General features: G+C 41.3%; 1 protein-coding gene across 1 annotated transcript in view; it reads right to left on the minus strand.

Moving 5' to 3' along the window:
* LOC137643797 (uncharacterized) overlaps window positions 1-22,438 on the minus strand; it is a 182,973-nt gene that overhangs the window by 67,149 nt on the left and 93,386 nt on the right. Inside the window, 1 exon segment of the mRNA XM_068376484.1 lies at window positions 14,410-14,623. Coding sequence (XP_068232585.1) covers window positions 14,410-14,623 — 214 coding nt within the window.

Here is a 22,438-nt window from a genome sequence, read left to right on the forward strand (position 1 = left end):
GAAAATATGATGCTTTTTCAGAATATTTTAAGAAAATGTGATGCTTTTTCAAAATATTTTAAGAAAATGTGATGCTTTATTGGAATATTTTTTAGAAAAATGTGATGCTTCATCACAATGTTGTAGAAAAATCTGATGCTTTCTCAGAATGTTTTAAGAAATGTGATGTTTTAGCAGAATATTTTAAGAAATGTGATGTTTTATCAGAATATTTAAGAAAAATGTGGTTTTATCAGAATTTTTAAGAAAAATGTGATGCTTTATCAGAATATTTAAGAAAAATGTGATGCTTTATCAGAATATTTAAGAAAAATGTGATGCTTTAACAGAATATTTAAGAAAAGGTGATACTTTATCAGAATGTTTAAGAAAAATTTGACATTTTATCAGAATATTTTTTTAAAATGTGATGTTTTATCAGAATATTTAAGAAAAGGTGATACTTTATCAGAATATTTAAGAAAATGTGATGCTTTATCAGAATATTTAGGGAAATGTGATTCTTTATATCTATAAAAAAAAAACTTTGCCCTTAAAGTTTTCAATTTCCAAAAAATCGTGCTAAATTATTGTTACCTTTTAAGTAATTATTTATGAATGTATCAAACGAATTTGTCCTTTCTTGAAAAGTAACGGATCGAATTATGCAATTTTTCATGCATTTCCAATATTGGACAGAAAACTTTTAATGACTTCAATTTCAGGTGGTTTGTAATGTGTATATATGCCCATCTACGTCATAAACAGATAAGTAAAAGGAACATGAAAGAATGTATAATTATTATTATTATTGTTATTATTATAATTTAAGCTGCAATCCTAATTTGAAAAAGCAATATGCTAGAAGCCCAAGGGCTCCAACAGGAAAAATAGCCCTACAAGGGAAAAAAATGAGGTAATAAACTACAAGATAATCTATATATCAATTCGAGTCCCAAACAATGTTAATATCAAGTAAAGTACAATTCGGTGCCTATCAACGATTTTTGATCAAGGGACCGTGCTGGCATAGAAACGACTTAATGCAAATACATTTCAGATAATTAGATGCATATTGTTTCTCTTTCAATAGATTCTAAATCAGAAACTGGTAAAATCAATTATTCAAATCTGTGGCCTAAATAATTGCTGAAATCTGGTGTTGACACTGTGAACTTAAGTATCAGAGAATTAACTATATACTCACTCTTGATCAAAGGGACGACGGTTTGAGAGAGAGAGAGAGAGAGAGAGAGAGAGAGAGAGAGAGAGAGAGAGAGAGCACGTGGGCTTAACGAGGAACGACATGTCTTTATCTGATCAGGGATTACTTGTCTTATTTCCTCCCAGATCAATCAGGCTAAGATTTCCATAGTATTCAAAGTAAGACCAGATATAATGATTTAGTAGTAGTAGTAGTAGTAGTTTCTATTTGGTTTCTGGTACTAAATATGCCCCTTTAAATAAGTAAGTCTTTAAATGACAAACGCCTACGTGAAAATCTTTATAGGGTTCCACTTTAGGATGGATATATTGGAAAGCTTTTCTACCTATATACGGCAAGTCTTTCGCCAATACGAATAGTTAATAAACTAATAATATATAAAAAGATTACAAAACATTATCCTATGAAGAGTAGCACTCTGATGTGGGTATCTCTCTCTCTCTCTCTCTCTCTCTCTCTCTCTCTCTCTCTCTCATAATGCAGGATTATACTATAAATAAATGCCCAATGGTAGTAAAACTTGACTGTGGCAGTGGGCGATATAGCTTCATCTATAATCTATGTTTAATGGCGTGGGTTACATATACTATTAATGCTTAAAGGGAGAGGGCGAGTCTAAATTATAGACCGATATGTTTGATTTTGGGATTTCGGGGCGTGACCAGGGAGGCCATTCAGCACCGAGAAGCAAAATGGTTAACTCCTTGTAAAGAAAGAGTTGGAGAGAGATTACACAAAAGACTTAAATTGAGGTAAAAAGTGGCCTAAGTTGCTTAGAGTTACGAAGACATAGGCCTACATTGCTCCTCTTGATGTGCACTAGCTGCATTAGGATTGCATACGAGGTTATTGGTCTGATCGCTCACAACAAACCAACCTAGTATGGGTGGCCCTGACTAGTACAGCTTTGCTGATCATTTCGATACACAAACCCTTTCACCATTTTAAGGCATTCTCATATATATACACATATATATAGTATATATATATATATATATATATATATATATATATATATATACATATATATATATATATATATATACATATATATATATATATATATAATATATATATATATATATATATATATATATATATATATATATATATATATATATATATATATATATATATATATATATATATATACAGAATATATATATATATATATATATATATAGAATATACAGAATATATATATACAGACAGTCCCCAACTTACGAACACAATAGGGACCGAGAGTCTGTTCGTAAGTCGTATTGTTCGTAAGTCGTTAGTGTTAAATTTTGGTCTGGAGTAAGCGTAACCTAACTCAGATGTCTACGATTTTCAGCAGTAGAAGTCAACAAATAGCCCCATTTCATATAAAATAGGTTATTACAAATATTTTACTTTATCATATTACAGTAGTCTGTATAATACTGTAAAGTTCAGTACAGTATGTTGTTTTATTATCCTGTACTGCACACTACATAATGGAAACTTGCACAATCGGCCATACATATGCACTGCATTTCTGAATCAGCTGACTTTAAGTAAAATCATAGTAAATATAGTGTACTGTACATTTAGTACAGTACTGTACATTAATTCCTTTTTAAATAAATGTACTGAAAGATATTTTATTGTTCCATTACCCAATTTTTTTGCTAGAAACTTACGTAAACAAGCGGCCATTTGCATTATGTACTGTACTGTAACGTTTACTTTTTCACGCTTATCAAATCAGCTGACTTGTACCGTACTGTATTTACTGTATGTAACAGTACTGTGCATTTAACTGTTTCATGGTTGTTTTGGTAATGTTAAATAAAATGCAGAAGGTTAGTTTACTGAATTGTTTTATTTCAATTTTGACCGACGGAATCATTCTTTATAGAGTATCTTGTGACGTCATGTATTTGGCGGAAGCGCGCTGACAAACCGAATGATTTCCTTTCATTATGTTGCCGAGTAATCTTATTACAGCATTCCCATAATCGAAACACCGAGTAACGATATCAAGTGTTTTAGTGGTCTGTATCATTAGTTATGAGATTAGTACAACTTACCGTAAAGTTAAGAAAAAAAAAAGTCTGATGTTATATTTCTTCTGGCGGAAGGTGAGAGGCAAATCAAGTGATTTTCTTCCGATCCGTTACTATTCCCATAATCGAAACATCGAATAAGGATTTAAAGAATTTTTTAATAATTTTCAAAGAAATATGAAGATTTAACTGCATTAAAAATCAAAATACGGGGGGGGGAGAGAGAGAGAGAGAGAGAGAGAGAGAGAGAGAGAGAGGAGGGGGGTGCGTATTCCGTGTATAACTAATAATAAGGTCTATCAACGAACTGTATGGAAAATGTGATACCCTATAATACATTGGCGCTGTTGTAATATTCACTATGAAGAGATTTCGAACTATATGTGCGCATAATCGTAATACTGCAGCGTGACCTTGAGATCAGCTGATCTCCCAACCAAAAGTAAATCAAAAGTAATTGTTGATTATTGAAATGCTCAAGAAATAAAAAAAAATATATGAACGTGCTTTAATAAACCACAATTAGACACAATAATGTCTAATGAAATATGAAGGCTTAATATTGAACGAAAAATTGAATACTGTATGAAGCTTTAGAATTAACTACCCATATGCGATTGACAGAGCGAGCACACACACACACACACACACACAGAAAGAGCTACAACGATTTCGCATGATACCTAATAGTAAGAACTGTAGGGAAACTGATTTTCTGTAACATATTGGCGCTGATGTAATATTCATCTTGAAGATATTTCTAATATGTTAAGAAATAAAAAAAAATGCCAAAAGTCTGATGACGTTATATTTCTTCTGTCGGAAGGCGAGAGGCAAATCAAGTGGTTTTCTTCCGATCCGTTACTATTCCCTTAATTGAAACATCGAATAAGGATGTAAAGAATTTTTTAATAATTTTCAAAGAAATGTGAAGATTTAACTGCATTAAAAATCAAAATACGGAGAGAGAGAGAGAGAGAGAGAGAGAGAGAGAGAGAGAGAGAGAGAGATTCAACTTGAGATGAAATCTACGGATGTTTACGAACATGTTTGGACTTCCTTCAATTTGTGTTCGTATGTACCGTTGTTCGTAACTCGAATGTTCGTAAGTAGGGGAGCTACTGTATATATATATATATATATATATATATATATATATATATGTATGTATATATATACAGAATATATATACAGTATATACAGAATATATATATATATATATATATATATATATATATATATATATATATATATATATATATATATATACACACACACACAGAAATGATATTTTGATTATAAAATAAATTTTTGAATATACTTACCCGGTGAATATATAATAGCTGACGTCTCGGACGGCTCGACAGATTCCAAAAACTCGCGAGCGATCGCCGTGAAGGTAGCGGGTGTGACCACCAGCGCCGACTATCGGCCAGATACCGCATATACTTGTCAAGTTCTCCAGTTCTTCTCAGTCCGCTGGGTCTCTATCGGGGAGGAAGGGAGGGCCTTTAATTTATATATTCACCGGGTAAGTATATTCAAAAATTTATTTTATAATCAAAATATCATTTTTAAATATTAAACTTAGCCGGTGAATATATAATAGCTGATTCACACCCATGGTGGTGGGTAGAGACCAGTATTAATGCAATAAAGGCGTATATGCTCATGAGTTTTTGACAATATCATAAAAAAAACCCACTTAAATATAGGTACCTTATTAGTCCGCTTTCCTCACAAAGCCCAGCCATCCTCTCAGGATGCTGAAAGACTCCCAGGAGCTGTTATACCCAGGGCGACCACCCTTATAACAGGACCTCATCAATACCCTCAATCTGGGCGCTCTCAAGAAACGACATTTGACCACCCGCCAAATCAAAAAGGATGCGAAAGACTTCCTAGTCTTCCGTACAACCCAAGACAAGATTAAAAAACATTTCAAGAGAAGATTAAAAGGATATTGGGATTAAGGGAATGTAGTGGTAGAACCCTCACCCACTACTGCATTCGCTGCAACGAATGGACCCAGGGTGTAGCAGTCCTCATAAAGAGTCTGGACGTCTTTTAAGTAAAATGAAGCGAACACCGACTTGCTCCTCCAAAAGGTCGCGTCCATAATACTTCGCAGAGACCTGTTTTGCTTAAAAGCCACCGAAGTTGCTATTGCTCTCACTTCGTGCGTCTTGACCTTAACCCTGGATAGGTACGCTCCTCGGACACCCCTTTAAGGGTATACTCGGACGCGAACGACCCCGACGCCAAAAAAAATTCTTGAAAAAGCAGTTTTTGCAGTAACCTCCTTTTTTCTTTTGCCAAAAAAAACTTCAATGAATGCTTAAAACAACTGTAAAGATAAATACTACTCATCTGCAGAAAAACTATTTATTATAAATATTTTAAAAAATTAAGTAGAAAAAAAAAAGACCTGACATAAAAATTCATAAAAAAAAGTTTATACATATATACACAAATCCTTTTAGGAATTGATTCTTGAATTTTTAGGACACATCTTGATGTATTTTGGATGAAGTCAGACCCATGGAGGTGAAGATCTGAAATGAGAAAAAAAGGGTAACTTTTTTTGGCCAAAAAAATTTGTCCAAATTTCATGAATTTTTTTGGGTACCCAAATGAAATAGGAAGTGGCTAATTTTTTTAGGGAATAAACATATGTTATCCTAAAATAGAAATATGTAAAAAAATCTTCATTATTATGTAAATTACATTTATATCAGGGGCCATATCTAAAGGTAATTTTTTGAGTACTTAGAAATTTCGTAAAAAAATACATATATTTAATATATATGATATTTATGCAGGTAAAAATATACCAAAATATCACGAATTCTATAGGGAACAAGAATATATATAGATAGGGCAGCTTACGCTTCGGATATGTCCACAAAATGGCCGCCAACCACACTGACTCAGACTCCCTAATCTGCCACTTGAAATGTAGGAAGGGTATGTCAATTTCAAGGTGTTATTTACTAATCTAATTATTATTGGATATGCATAAAAATTGTATGGTGGGTTGCTGGATAATTGTCGATTATTTTACGACTATAAAATTAAAATTCTGACCCAAAAAAAATTTTTTGAAGGGAAATAAAATCGAAAAAAAAAAAAATGTAAAACAATATAATATTTTAGCTAAAAAAATTTGATGATATTCAATCAAAAAAAAAGTAAACAAAATTTTCCGACAAATAAACATCTAGAGGAATCATTACTCTGTGATAGTTCCTTAGTACGTAGTAATTTTGAAAGAATTGGGAAAAAACGAAAAAATGGCAATCACCGGAAAATCGAACACATACCTATATATACACCATATCTGGCTAAAAAAAAGATAGGCATGGGTAGCCAGATCATCTAGAAACACTTTCCAACACTATAAAAATATAAGTTTTGCGACACTACTTGCCAATTCCTTACGGTAACATGACTAAGCAAAAAAATGCAAAACAAATAAAAAGGGGCACTCGCGGAAAAATGGCTAACATTCTAATATACGGCATTTCAGAAAAAAAAAATTCAGCCACGTGCTAGGCAAACCATCAAGGCACATTTTCCGACAAATAAACATCTAAATGAATAATTACTCTGTGATAGTTCCTTAGTACGTAGTAATTTTGAAAGAAATGGGAAAAAACAAAAAAATGGCAATCACAGGAAAATCGAACACATACCTATATATACGCCATATCTGGCTAAAAAAAGAAGATAGGCATGGGTAGCCAGATCATCTAGAAACACTTTCCAACACTATAAAATTATAAGTTTTGCGACACTACTTGCCAATTCCTTACGGTAACATGACTAAGCAAAAAATGCAAAACAAATAAAAAGGGGCACTCGTGGAAAAATGGCCATTCTAATATACGGCATTTCAGAAAAAAAAAATTTCAGCCACGTGCTAGGCAAACCATCAAGGCACATTTTCCGACAAATAAACATATAAATGAAATATTACTCTGTGATAGTTCCTTAGTACGTAGTAATTTTGAAAGAAATGGGAAAAAACGAAAAAATGGCAATCACAGGAAAATCGAACACATACTTATATATACGCCATATCTGGCTAAAAAAAAATAGGCATGGGTAGCCAGATCATCTAGAAACACTTTCCAACACTATAAAAAGATAAGTTTTGCGACACTACTTGCCAATTCCTTACGGTAACATGACTAAGCAAAAAAATGCAAAACAAATAAAAAGGGGCACTCGCGGAAAAATGCCCAACATTCTAATATACGGCATCTCAGATAAAAAAAAAAAGACATGCACGTGTTAGCCCAACCATCAAGGCACACTTTCTAACACAAACATGAAAAAAAAATCAATAATATACGGCAATTCCTTACTACGTAGTAAATTTTTACAAATATTGAAAAAAAAACAGAAATTGGCAACCGCAGTTAAATACCCAATATACCAATAACTACGTCGTATCTGACAAAAACAAAATCACGCATGGGTAGCCAGATCATCTAGACACACTTTCCAACACTAAAAGAGCAAAAGTTTTCCGACACTATTTCGCAATATCTTACGGAAAAATGACTTGGCAAAAAAATGAAAAAAAATGAAAAAGGGACACTCGCGGTAAAATGCCCGACATTCTAATATACGGCATCTCAGATAAAAAAAAAGACATGCACGTGTTAGCCCAACCATCAAGGCACACTTTCTAAGACATAAACATGAAAAAAAAATGAATAATATACGGCAATTCCTTACTACGTAGTAATTTTTACAAATATTGAAAAAAAACAGAAATTGGTAACCGCAGTTAAATACCCAATATACCAATAACTACGTCGTATCTGACAAAAACAAAGTCATGCATGGGTAGCCAGATCATCTAGACACACTTTCCAACACTAAACAAGCAAAAGTTTTACGACCCTATTTGGCAATATCTTACGGAAAAATGACTTGGCAAAAAAATGAAAAAAAATGAAAAAGGGGCACTCGCGGTAAAATGGTCCTCGTGGTGATGAACGACATTTTAACTAAAAAAAAAATCATGCACATGGTAGCCAAACAATCCACCAAGACTTTCCACAACTGATAACCTATACAAGTTGCACCATTCTACGACAATTTCATAATACGTAATAACTTTGATAATTATGCAAACTACCTTAGAAGGGTAAACTCGGTCGCGCACGACCCCGACGCGTCTCAGAAATCGGGGAAGGAGTACAGCTACAGCAATGCACATCTGGACACTACTAGAGCGTGTAGGGGAGACACCTCCTGCAGGTCGATCACCCACAAATTCAGTCACGGGGGTGAGTCACGTGAGAAAAACCTGTTTTTTTTTTTACGCTCGGGGTCGCAAACGACCCATCGTACCTATCCAGGGTTAAGCAAACAACGATCTTCCTCACTTAAATGAGAATGTGCCTCCCGGATTAAAAATCTAATAAAGTACGATAAAGCATTTTTAGACGGGCAATGAGGGCTTCTTAACGGAGCACCATAAGGCCTCAGAACCACCTCGTAATGGTTTAGTACGAGCCAAATAAAACTTAAGAGCTCTAACTGGGCACAGTACTCTTTCAACCTCGTTGCCTACGATTTCTGACAGGCAAGGTATATCAAAAGACTTAGGCCAAGGACGAGAAGGCAGTTCATTCTTGGCCAAAAAACCAAGTTGAAGCGAACATGTGGCTTTATCTGTAGAGAAGCCGATGTTCTTACTAAAGGCATGGATCTCACCGACCCTTTTAGCCGAAGCCAAGCACACCAAAAAAAGCGTCTTGAGGGTGAGATCCTTCAGGGAGGCTGAATGCAATGGCTCAAACCTGTCGGACATTAGGAACCTTAGGACCACGTCTAAGTTCCAAGCAGGAGTTGACATACGACGCTCCTTAGAGGTCTCGAAGGACTTAAGGAGATCTTTATTATTTGACAGATCCAAGCCTCTATGTCTGAACACAGACGCCAACATGCTCCTGTAGCCCTTAATAGTGGGAGCAGAGAGGGAGCGAACATTTCTCAGATGCAAGAGAAAGTCTGCAATCTGGGCTACAGAGGTACTGGAAGAGGAAATAGAGGATGACTTGCACCACTCTCTAAAGACCTCCCACTTCGACTGGTAGACCTTGATAGTAGATGATCTCCTAGCCCTCGCGATCGCTCTGGCTGCCTCCTTCGAAAATCCTCGAGCTCTTGAGAGTCTTTCGATAGTCTGAAGGCAGTCAGAAGAAGCGCGGGGAGGCTTTGATGAAGACTCCTTACGTGGGGATGCCGTAAGAGATCCATCCTTAAAGGTAGACTCCTTGGAACGTCTACCAGCCATTGAAGTACCTCTGTGAACCACTCTCCCGCGGGCCAGAGGGGAGCAACCAACGTCAACCTTGACCCTTCGTGAGAGGCGAACTTCTGCAGAACCCTGTTGATGATCTTGAACGGCGGGAATGCGTAAGCGTCCATGTGACACCAGTCCAGCAGAAAGGCATCTATGTGGGCCGCCTCTGGATCTGGGACTGGAGAGCAATAGGTCGGGAGCCTTTTGGTCAATGAGGTCGCAAAGAGGTCTATGGTGGGCTGACCCCAAGTCATCCAAAGACTCTTGCACACGTCCTTGTGGAGGGTCCATTCTGTAGGGATCACCTGACCTCTCCGACTGAGACAGTCCGCCAAGACGTTCAATTTTCCCTGGACGAACCTCGTCAACAGTGAGATGCCTCGATCTTTTGACCAGATGAGGAGGTCCCTTGCGATGACAAACAGTGAGTGGGAGTGAGTGCCTCCTTGCTCGGAGATGTACGCCAAAGCTGTGGTGTTGTCCGCATTCACTTCTACCACTTTGTTTCGGAGAAGACTCTCGAAACTCGTCAAGGCCAAGTGAACAGCCAACAGCTCCTTGCAGTTGATGTGAAGGCTCCTCTGCTCCGACGTCCAAAGACCCGAACATTCCAGACCGTCCAGAATCGCTCCCCAACCCAAATCCGACGCGTCTGAAAATAACACGTGGTTTGGGTTCTTGACCGCTAGGGACAGACCCTCTCGAAGACCTATGTTGCTGTCCCACCAGTTCAGGCACGTCTTTACTGGTTCGGAGATCGGGATTGAGACAGCTTCCAAAGTCTTGTTCTTGTCCCAATGGAGTCTAGATGGAACTGGAGAGGGCGAAGGTGAAGTCTCCCTAGAGAGATAAATTGTTCCAGGGATGACAGGGTCCCTAGGAGGCTCATCCAACTTCTCACTGAGCAACGGTCTTTTCTCAGCATGAGCAAGGCTTGATCTATCCTGGTGGCAGACGGAAAAGCCCGAAAAGCTAGACTGCGAATCTCCATCCCCAAATAAAGAATCGTTTGGGAGGGAGTCAGCTGAGACTTCTCTAAGTTCACCAACAGTCCCAACTCCTTTGCAAGATCCAACGTCCATTGAAGGTCCTGCAGACAGCGATGACGGGACGATGCTCTGAGCAGCCAGTCGTCCAGGTAAAGGGAGGCTCGAATCCCCGATAAATGAAGAAATTTTGCCACATTTCTCATGAGCCTCGTAAAAACAAGAGGAGCAGGGCTGAGGCCGAAGCACAGTGCTCGGAACTGGTACACCACATTCCTGTATACAAACCTCAGATACGGCTGAGAATCCGGGTGTATAGGAATGTGGAAGTACGCATCCTGCAGGTCGAGAGAGACCATCCAGTCTCCCTCTCTGACCACTGCTAGGACGGACTTCGTGGTCTCCATCGTAAATTTTGTTTTGACAACAAAAACGTTGAGCGCACTGACATCCAGCACCGGCCTCCAACCTCCTGTATGCTTTGGGACTAGGAAGAGACGGTTGTAAAATCCCGGTGATTGAAGGTCCGAGACTTTCACCACCGCTCCCTTCTCTAGCAACTGAGACACCTGCAGCTGTAGTGCCTGTCTCCTTGACTGCTCTCGATACCTGGGAGAGAGGTCTATAGGAACTTTTACCAGAGGAGGTATTTTGTACCCCTCCTTTAGCAACAACACAGACTCTCGGTCCGCACCCCTCTTCTCCCAGGCCTGCCAGAAGTTGTTCAGTCTGGCCCCTACCGCTGTCTGAGGACGTGGGCAGTCAGACTCTGCCACGGGAGGACTTGGATCCTCTCCTCTTGCCTCTTTTACTGTCGGCACGAGCGCCTCCCTTACTGGGGGCTCTGCCACGAAAGGGCGGGATAAACCTCGTCGCTGGAGTATCGAGCTTGGGTCTTACGACATAAGATGATGAAGGAGCAGCCTTGCGCGCCGACGTAGCCATCAGGTCGTGGGTATCCTTCTGCACCAGAGAAGCTGCAATATCCTTGATCACCTGCTGAGGAAACAAGGCAGATGACAACGGAGCAAAGAGAAGCTCTGACCTTTGGCAGGGAGTTACTCCTGCCGAAAGGAACGAGCAAAGAGTCTCCCTCTTCTTAAGGACTCCTGCCGTAAAGGTAGCAGCGAGCTCATTAGAGCCATCACGGATAGCTTTGTCCATGCAGGACATAATTAACACGGATACATCACGGTCGGCCGAAGAGATCTTCCTGCTCAAGGCTCCCAGCGACCAATCCAAGAAGATAAAAACTTCGAAGGCCCTGTAAACCCCTTTGAGGAGATGATCAAGGTCCGAAGAGGACCAGTAAACTTTAGAGCGTCTCATGGCCAGGCGACGGGGAGAGTCTACGAGGCTTGAGAAGTCTCCCTGGGCAGAGGCAGGAACTCCCAAGCCGAGAACTTCTCCCGTGTCATACCAGACGCTCGCTCTAGAAGCCAGTTTAAAAGGGGGGAAAGCAAAGGCTGTCTTCCCCAAACTCCTCCTGGTGATCAACCAATCGCCTAGTAAACGCAAAGCTCTCTTAGAAGAGCGAGAGAGCACTAACTTAGTAAACGACGGCCTCGAAGTAGCTAGGCCTAGCGTAAACTCTGATGGAGGAGAACGAGGAGCAGCAGTTACAAAATGGTCAGGAAACAGTTCCTTCAAAATCAGCATGATCTTTTTAAAATCCAGAGAGGGCTGAGCAGCTTTAGGCTCCTCTCCGTCCGACAAAGTCCCCAAAGGAACATCAGTTGGAAGGGGATCAGCGACTTCCTCATCCGACGGAACTTCGTCCGACAACTGCCGAGTCTCATGATACGGAGAGACCTGCCGAGGAGGCAACGCTTGACAGGCAATGTCAACAAGCAAAGGAGCAGCAGTAGCAGAAGAGGAAGCGACGTCACGCCGCTGCTGAAAGGGCTGAAATTCCTGTGACTGACCAACAACAACAGCTGAAGTTGATTGACGCTCGACGTCACGTCGGAACTGCATTGACTGCAGAGTCTGAGCAGGCAAAACAACCTCCGACTGCGGTGACTGACGCTCAACGTCACGTCGAGGCAACGGAGCCGGTCGGCGAACGTCAGTACGAGACTGCAGCAAGGGATTCATGTCACGTGACTGACGTGAAAGACTACTGGCATCGCGTTTCAAAGTACTAGAAACGTCAGCACTAACGTCAAACGGACGAGTGAATACTCGTTTGGGCGGCTGAAGGCCAGAGTCACGTTCAGCGCACTGGCGACTCGAAAGCAAAGGATCATCGCGAACCTGCTCAAAGTCATACTCTTCCATAAGGGAGGCAAGCTTAGACTGCATGTCCCGCAGGACAACCCACTTCGGATCAACGGGAGTCGGAACGGGCCGTGACGTCGGTAACGTCTGCGTTGGCAAAACATTGCCTCTACCGCGACCCTCGGACCCCGTGTTACGCTTGCGCTTAATAGGCGAACAGTCATCCGACGACTGCAAAAGGTCAGAGCTGCCCCAATGGCTACAGCCAGAACGCTGGACCTGTCCTGAAGGGACTGACTTTCGCTTCAAGGGTCTAGAAACCTTGTGCCAAGGTTTCTTGTGCGAAAAGTCTTCGGAGGACGAGGAGAACACAGTCTCACCCGTCTTATGGTAAGGGCGATCTTGACGAGAAACGTCCGATACCAAAGAGGGAACGTCTGTACGTTGGTTAACGCCTCTCGTCCCCTTAAGTCCTACGACATTACTTCTCCCTGGTGCAGGGGAGCCTGAAAGAGGTCTCGGACTAGGGGAGCGACAAGCACGAACAGACGAACCCTCGGTCGCAACACTAAATACACTTTGCGCACTTATCACTTTATCACTACGATTTTCTGTTTTACCACTCTGACACTTCAACAACTTAACATCTGACATGAGTTGGTTACGGTCCGATGCTAAGGACTCAACTTTTTCGCCTAAAGCTTGAATCGCTAGAAACATATCCCGCATGGACGGTTCATGAGTGCTAGTAGGGGGTTCAGGAACAACTACTACAGGGGAAGGATTAGGTTCAGGGGCATGGGAGGAGGAAAATTCCAAAGATCTAGAGGAGCTTCTCCTCACCCTATCTCTCTCAAGCTTACGAGCATATTTGTCATACTCAAGCCAGTCGAATTCCGACAAGACCACGCACTCATCACACCGATCTCCTAATTGGCAGGATTTACCCCGGCAATTAGAACAAACGGTATGTGGGTCGATAGAGGCCTTGGGAAGACGTTTGTTGCAATCCCTCGCACACTTGCGATATTTAGGTTCAGGGATAGGAGAAGGGTCAGCCATTTTGAACAATCAGAGAAAATCCAAGTCAAAACCAAAGTCATCAACAATAAACACCAGCCAAAAAAAGGGTTTCAAGAGTTTAATTGAAGAAAAAACACCTGTCACAGCGAAACCCAATAAACAACCAAAATAAAGTACTTCACCAAATAGGTCGAAAACTCAAGGTCATAAGCGAGCGGAACCAACTTGTCGACAAGACTGACAGAGAAGAACTGGAGAACTTGACAAGTATATGCAGTATCTGGCCGGTAGTCGGCGCTGGTGGTCACACCCGCAACCTTCACGGCGATCGCTCGCGAGTTTTTGGAATCTGTCGAGCCGTCCGAGACGTCAGCTATTATATATTCACCGGCTAAGTTTAATATTTAAAAAAAAAATATATATACATATATATATATATATATATATATATATATATATATCACTTATTGACTAAGTGTCCCAGTGTTTGGTATTTTGTAAGGAACATCATACATCATAATCATTATGAACATCACGAGAATTTTCTCATTATTATATCCACGTTTCAAGAAGAGACTTAAAAAGCAAATATAATAAAAACTACTCATAGATTCTCCTTACCTTTAGCAAATCCTTCATTATCATTCGGCGGGTCTGTTGTTGGTTTGGTAGGATTTTCTTTGTTTAAATTATCCTGGACGTTTTTAAAGGACTCGTCATTAGAAGTTTTCAAATGGCTCTCCGAACTTCTGACAGGCGAGTCTGTTGAGAGATACACAAGTTCGTCTAGTCCGTCCATGAACTTCCTTGGTGGATTGACGCTGGACCACATTGCCTGAAATATTATTATTATTATTATTATTACTACTACTACTTGCTAAGCTACAACCCTAGTTGGAAAAGCAAGATGCTATAAGCCTAGAGGCTCCAACAGGTAAAATAGGTAATAGGTATTATTTCTAGTTTTTGTGTAATCTAGATTATGACTGTCTTGGGTTAGAGTTCGCTTGCTGGAGGGTACTCTCGGGCACACTATTCTGTTTCCTTGGTTTCTTTCATAACTGGGTTATTTTCCCTGTTTGAGCCCTTGGGCTTATGGCAGTCTGCTTTTCCAACTATGGTTGTAGCTTGGCTAAGTCTATCTGCCGAGTCATCAGCAGCCATTTTCTGGCCCTCATTGGTCATAGCTTTGGTGGAGAGGGTGCTTGGGCACTGATCATAACTGGTTGCTTGGGCAATGTCATGCCCCTTGCCTCTGCCATTCATGAGTGTCCTTTAAACGCTAATATAAGTTCGAACATCATAAAAAGGGCTTCTAAAAGTTGGAGCCTAAACTTAGAAAATATTTGAAAATATATTTCCCGCACTTGGTCGTTTCCTAGTTATAAAACACACCGAGCCATTTACCTCCTAAAAGTTTATCTTTATTCATTTAGTTTAACCTTATATAAGTCTCCTTTTTTTAAGAAGCACTGTTAAAAATCCTGGAATAAATGTTGCCAGGCATTTACCGTTTTAAAAACCGATATATTGACTTTAATTAGGGATTAATATTACGGTCACCAACCCGTAAAAAACAATAAAGTAGGGCAGAAAAAACGGTCGCCTGTATTTTACTGAAATGCGGCTGAGAACAATTTACTTATACAGAGAATTTCCGATTAAAAATACGATTTTTTTTAAACAGTGTGGCGGGCAAGGGTTAGGAAATAATCTTGAAAAGAACATTTACTGTTAAAGGTTAAAAAGGTTAGTTTCTGGTTTCAGTTCCAGCTTCATCAGAATAGATGCTCACCAGAACGTCAGATGATCAAGCCCAATCCCCCACTGTTGTGCCTAACCACATCAGTGGCCTCCCCAGTAAACAGCTTAAACTCACTGTCCCGGGCGGGAATCAATCCGCTGCCACGCGAATGCTGGGCAAACACTTCATCGCTGTTAGTTCAAAATGAACTAAAGTGAAGCACTTAAAGGGAATGCTACTTTATACAGTAATCTGAATGATAAAAAAAAAAAGTTTAGCAAAATCTTGGGTCAATAAGTGTTAAAAAATGAAAATAATCTCTATTCCGTTCTGTAGTATCCCATTGCCCAAACAGAAGACGGTAGTAAACTAAAATTCTGTAATTACTAAAGTATCATAGTAAATATTTTGAACTAAAAACAGGGGTTAACCATACTTCAGCACCGTTGAGCAGCAGATATGTTTATGAAATTATGAAATTTGTGTGTAGTAAAATGAAAGTGGAATGCAAATAGATGTATAGAAATAATACAGCAAGATGAAAAATAATTATACTGGCTAAAATGATATTTTAATTATAAAATAAATTTTTGAATATACTTACCCGGTGAATATATAATAGCTGACGCCTCCGGCGGCTCGACAGAAAAACACAAAAACTCGCGAGCGATCGCTATGAAGGTTGCGGGTGTGCCCACTAGCGCCAACTATCGGCCAGATACCGCATATACATGTAAACAGCTCCAATTCTTCTCATCCCGCTGGGTCTCTATCGGGGAGGAAGGGGGGGGCCTTTAATTTATATATTCACCGGGTAAGTATATTCAAAAATTTATTTTATAATTAAAATATCATTTTTAAATATTTAACTTAGCCGGTGAATATATAATAGCTGATTCACACCCATGGTGGTGGGTAGAGACCAGAGTTAATTAAGTTTACAGCGTATATGCTTAGAGTTTTTGACAGTTATATCATAACAAAACCCAAATATATATAGGTACCTGGTAAGGAAGTTGACTTAGACGATTACTCTGCCTTGTTAGTCTGTCTTCCTCACGAAGCCCAGCGATCCTCTTAGGATGCTGAAAGACTCCCAGGAGCTGAAGTATCAAGGGCTGCAACCCATACAACAGGACCTCATCAAACCCCTAATCTGGGCGCTCTCAAGAAATGACATTTGACCACCCGCCAAATCAAAAAGGATGCGAAAGGCTTCTTAGCCTTCCGTACAACCCAATTAAAAAACATTTCAAGAGCAGATTAAAAGGATATTGGAATTAAGGGAATGTAGAGGTAGAACCCTTACCCACTACTGCACTCGCTGTAACGAATGGACCCAGTGTGTAGCAGTCCTCGTAAAGAGTCTGGACATCTTTTAAGTAAAATGACGCGAATACTGACTTGCTTCTCCAAACGGTCGCGTCCATAATACTTTGCAGAGATTATTTTGCTTAAAGGCCACGGAAGTTGCTATAGCTCTTACTTCGTGCGTCTTAACCTTAAGCAAGCATCGGTCTTTTTCATTCAAGTGAGAATGAGCCTCTCGTATTAAAAATCTGATAAAATATGACAAAGCATTCTTTGACATAGGCAATGATGGTTTCTTAACTGAGCACCATAATGCCTCAGATCCACCTCGTAAGGACTTAGTACGAGCTAAGTAGAACTTAAGAGCTCTAACTGGTCACAGCACTCTTTCAAGTTCGTTGCCTACGATCTCTGACAGGCAAGGTATATCAAAAGACTTAGGCCAAGGACGAGAAGGCAGTTCATTTTTGGCCAGGAAACCAAGTTGAAGTGAACATGTGGCTTTTTCTGTAGAAAAGCCGATGTTCTTACTGAAGGCATGAATTTCACTGACCCTTTTAGCCGAAACCAAGCACACTAGGAAAAGCGTCTTGAGGGTGAGATCCTTCAGGGAGGCTGAATGTAATGGCTCAAACCTGTCTGACATGAGGAACCTTAGGACCACGTCTAAGTTCCATCCAGGAGTTGCCAAACGACGTTCCTTAGAGGTCTCGAAAGACTTAAGGAGATCTTGGAGATCTTTATTGTTGGAAAGATCTAAGCCTCTATGACGAAAGACCGAAGCCAACATGCTCCTGTAGCCCTTAATCGTGGGAGCTGAGAGGGAGCGAACATTTCTCAGATGTAAAAGAAAATCTCCGATTTGGGCTACAGAGGTACTGGAAGAGGACACAGATGCTGACTTGCACCAGTCTCGAAAGACTTCCCACTTCGACTGGTATACTCTGATGATAGAAGCTCTCCTAGCTCTCGCAATCGCACTGGCTGCCTCCTTCGAAAAGCCTCGAGCTCTTGAGTCTCTCTCGATAGTCTGAAGGCAGTCAGACGAAGCGCGGGGAGGCTTTGAAGAACATTCTTTACGTGGGGCTGACGTAAGAGATCTACCCTTAGAGGAAGACTTCTTGGAATGTCTACCAGCCATTGAAGTACCTCGGTGAACCACTCTCTCGCGGGCCAGAGGGGAGCAACCAATGTCAACCTTGTCCCTTCGTGAGAGGCGAACTTCTGCAGTACCTTGTTGACTATCTTGAATGGTGGGAATGCATATAAGTCCAGATGAGACCAATCCAGTAGAAACGCGTCTATGTGGATTGCTTCTGGATCTGGGACTGGTGAGCAATAGATTGGTAACCTTTTGGTCAACGAGGTGGCAAAGAGGTCTATGGTAGGTTGACCCCAAGTCGCCCAAAGACTCTTGCACACGTCCTTGTGGAGGGTCCATTCCGTGGGTATCACCTGACCCCTCCGACTGAGACAGTCTGCCAAGACGTTCAAGTCCCCCTGGATGAATCTCGTCAACAGGGAGATGCCTCGATTTCTTGACCATATGAGAAGGTCCCTTGCGATCTCGTACAGCGTGAGGGAGTGTGTGCCTCCTTGCTTGGAGATGTACGCCAAAGCTGTGGTGTTGTCTGAGTTGACCTCTACCACTTTGTTTCGAAGAAAGCTTTCGAATTTCATCAAGGCCAAGTGGACTGCTAATAGCTCCTTGCCGTTGATGTGCATGCTCTTCTGACTTGAGGTCCACAGACCCGAGCATTCCCGACCGTCCAGGGTCGCACCCCAACCCAAATCCGACGCGTCTGAGAACACCACGTGGTTTGGGTTCTTGACTGCTAGGGATAGTCCCTCTCTCAGACTGATATTGCTGTCCCACCATTTCAGGCATGCCTTCACTGGTTCGGAGATTGGGATTGATACCGTCTCTAACGTCTTGTCCTTGTTCCAGTGAGAGGCTAGATGGAACTGGAGAGGCCGAAGGTGTAGTCTCCCTAGCGAGACAAACTGCTCCAGGGATGAGAGAGTCCCTACGAGACTCTTCCAACTCCTGACTGAACAAACATTCTCTTTTCAGCATTAGTTGGACTTTGAGCAGGGCTTGTTCTATTCGGGTGGCAGACGGAAAAGCCCGAAAAACTGGACTGCGAATCTCCATCCCCAAATATAGAATAGTCTGGGATGGGATCAGTTGGGACTTTTCTAGGTTGACCAAAAGTCCCAACTCCCTGGCCAGACTCAACGTCCAATGTAGATCCTGCAGACAGCGATGACTGGACGATGCTCTGAGAAGCCAGTCGTCCAAGTACAGGGAGGCTCGGATTCCCGATAGATGGAGGAATTTTGCCACATTCCTCATGAGCCTCGTAAACACGAGAGGAGCAGGACTGAGGCCAAAGCACAGGGCTCGAAACTGGTACCCCACATTCCTGTAAACAAACCTCAGAAACGGTTGGGAATCCGGGTGTATAGGAATGTGGAAGTATGCATCCTGAAGGTTGAGAGAGACCATCCAGTCGCCTTCCATTAATGCTGTCAAGACAGCCTGGTAGACTTCATCGTGAAGTTTGTCTTGACAATGAACACATTGAGCGCACTTGCCTCTTACGTACTTCTGCAGTGAACGTGGCTGCCAGATCATTGGAGCCATCCCTGATAGTCTTGTTCCTGCAGAGAACGTGGCTGTCAGATTATTGGAGCCATCCCTGATAGCCTTGTTTATGCATGACATAATTGTACAGCAAAACTTCAAACGCTCGAAAAAAAACTCCTAACAGGAGATGGTCTAGCTCTGAAGCCGACCATACAATCTTGGAGCGTCTCATAGCCAGGCGCCAGGGAGAGTCTATGAGGTTTGAGAAGTCTATCTGGGCAGAGGCAGGAACTCCCAAGCCGAGAACTTCTCCCGTGTCATACCAGACTCTCGCTCTATAAGCCAGTTTAAAAGGAGGGAAAGCAAAGGCTGTCTCCCCCAAACTCCTCCTGGTGATCAACCAGTCGCCTAGCAAACGTAAAGCTCTCTTAGAAGAGCGAGAGAGCACTAGCTTAGAAAACAACGGCTTCGAAGTAGCTAGGCCTAGTGTAAACTCTGACGTTTAGGCGAACGAGGAGCAGCAGTTACAAAAAGATCCGGACAAAGATCCTTAAAAATCAGCATGATTTATTTAAAGTCCATAGAGGGCTGAGCAGCTTTAGGCTCCTCTCCGTCTGACAGAGTCCCCAAGGGAATATCAGTAGGAGGGGGATCAGCAACTTCCTCATCTGAAGGAACCTTGTCCGACAATTGCCGAGTCTCAAGCAAGGGAGAGACCTGCCGTGGTGGCAATGCTTGACAAGCAGAGTCCACACGCAAAAGAGCAACAGTAGCTGTCAAGGACGCTATGTCATGTAACTGCTTAAAGGACTGACCAGCAACAACAACAGGTGCGGGAGGATGCTCGACGTCAACTCGAAACTGCCTTGACTGCCTAGACTGAGCAGTCAAAACAACTCTTGACTGCGGTGCTTGACACTCAACGTCAAAACAAGTCAACTTCGCTGGTTGGCGAACGTCCTGAACGTCAACAAGAGCAAGCGGCAGCGGCTGAACGTCCACAAGCGGCTGAGAGTCAACACGGGACTGCATCGAGTGAGGCTCTACAAAACGTGATTGACGTGACTTTGTAACGTCAACGTCAACAGGACGAGCAAAGGCTCGTTTGGGCGGCTGACGGCCAGGATCTCAATCAGCTAAGCGGCGAGGATCATCGTGAACCTGCTCAGCAGAATAGTCCTCCATAAGAGAGGCAACCTTATTCTGCATGTCTTGCAGTACAACCCATTTAGGATCAACGGGAATGGGTGCGGTAAGAGACGAGGGTAACGTCTGTGACTGCAAAACCTTGCCTACAATAAGACTCTCGGAGCCTGTGTTACGCTTCTGTTTAGGCGTCGAGCAGTCTTCCGATGACTGCACAGGGTCAGAGCTGTCCCAATGGCTACAACCAGGACGCTGGACCTGTCCTGAAGGGACTGACTTTCGCTTTAAGGGTCTCGAAACCTTGCTCCACGGTTTCTTACGCGATAAGCCTTCGGATGACGAGGAGAAAACCGTCTCGCTCGTCTTATGGTAGGGGCGGTCTTGACGAGACACGCCTGAAACCATAGAGGGAACGTCTGTTCGTTGGTTAAAGCCTCTCGAACCCATAAGTCCTACGACATTACTTCTCCCTGGGGCATGGGAGCTTGCAAGAGGTCTCGGACTAGGCGAACGACAGGCACGAACAGACGAACCCTCTGTCGCAACACTGATAACACTTTGCGCAATTATCACTTTATCACTACGATTTTCTGTTTTGCACTTACTTCACTGAAATCGAATTTTTCAATAATTCACATTAGGCATGAATAAAACTGATTTCTACCTGAAGCACGCAATTCTACCCTACATCAAAAGGTTATAATTGCGAAATAAGTCGTATAATGTAAGCACATTAATACAAGCAAAAAACAGTAAACATATATATCGAATAAAACGGAAATATATAAAGATAAAAGGATCAGTGACTGGGGAGGAGACTAAACACTAGTTCATTCAAAACTACGTTTTCAATCTCTCACCGTACAGTGCCTTGGGACGAGAATAAAAACTAAAAACGTTTTATCCTTTCTCCCCGTACAGAGACTTGGGACGAGAGCAAAAAAAACTGACTCGAGAACAACGTTACTCGCTTGGGACGAGAATAAAGATCGGAATGTTCTCTCTTCCTCTCTCTCTCTCCGTCTCTCTCTCTCTCTCTCTTGATTTCACACCGAAGAGAAAAGCCCACTCACCTTTCGTCAATAAACAGGTTATTTGACCAAAGGAAAAAACTGAAAGGACTAAGAAATTGAAAATTAACAAGTTCCTTTAAATTAGTATTTAAAACATTTCAGTTTGAAAGAAGAATGAACAAAACGTCAGAATCGATTTACTCTTTCTGCAAAGTGAAACCGTGATTCTCTCTCTCTCTATCGTAACGATAGAGCGCAAACTGCGTAGCATAAATAAACCAAACGTTAGTTCATCTTTGAAACAGCACGAAGACTATTCAAAGAAAATCTTTCATAAAATATCTACTAAAAAATATTCATTTAATAAGTTTTAAATCATTTGCTCTGTAAAAGTTATTTACGATTGAAAGGGCTCAACGTTGTTTAACTTCGGTTTCCAAGTTAGGACCGCCTACTCTCGGATTAGGGGAGGAATAGGTAAGGCCGCATATAAACAAATCATTAAAATTTATCTTGATGTTTATTATAAATGGAAAGCTAATCGAAGAGGCCTAATAAAGGCGGGTGAGATATAAAATATATAGAGGAAAATCTATAATTAACAACAACAATTTATAACGTGATAAGATAATTGCTAAAAGCCTAAAACACACTTCCGTACTAAGGGAAGGGTCGGCCATTTTGAAAAGTCAAAGAAAGTCCAAAAAACAATCCAAAGTCATCAACAATTAAATCTATCCAAAAAAGAGTTCAAGATTTAAGTTGAAGATAAAACACCTGCACTGCGAAAGCTCAAACCAAAAGGAAGTACTTCACCAAGACTGTTGAAAAACTCCAGGTTAACAG

This window comes from Palaemon carinicauda, chromosome 7 (assembly GCF_036898095.1).
Source record: "Palaemon carinicauda isolate YSFRI2023 chromosome 7, ASM3689809v2, whole genome shotgun sequence".
NCBI classification, from domain to species: domain Eukaryota; kingdom Metazoa; phylum Arthropoda; class Malacostraca; order Decapoda; family Palaemonidae; genus Palaemon; species Palaemon carinicauda.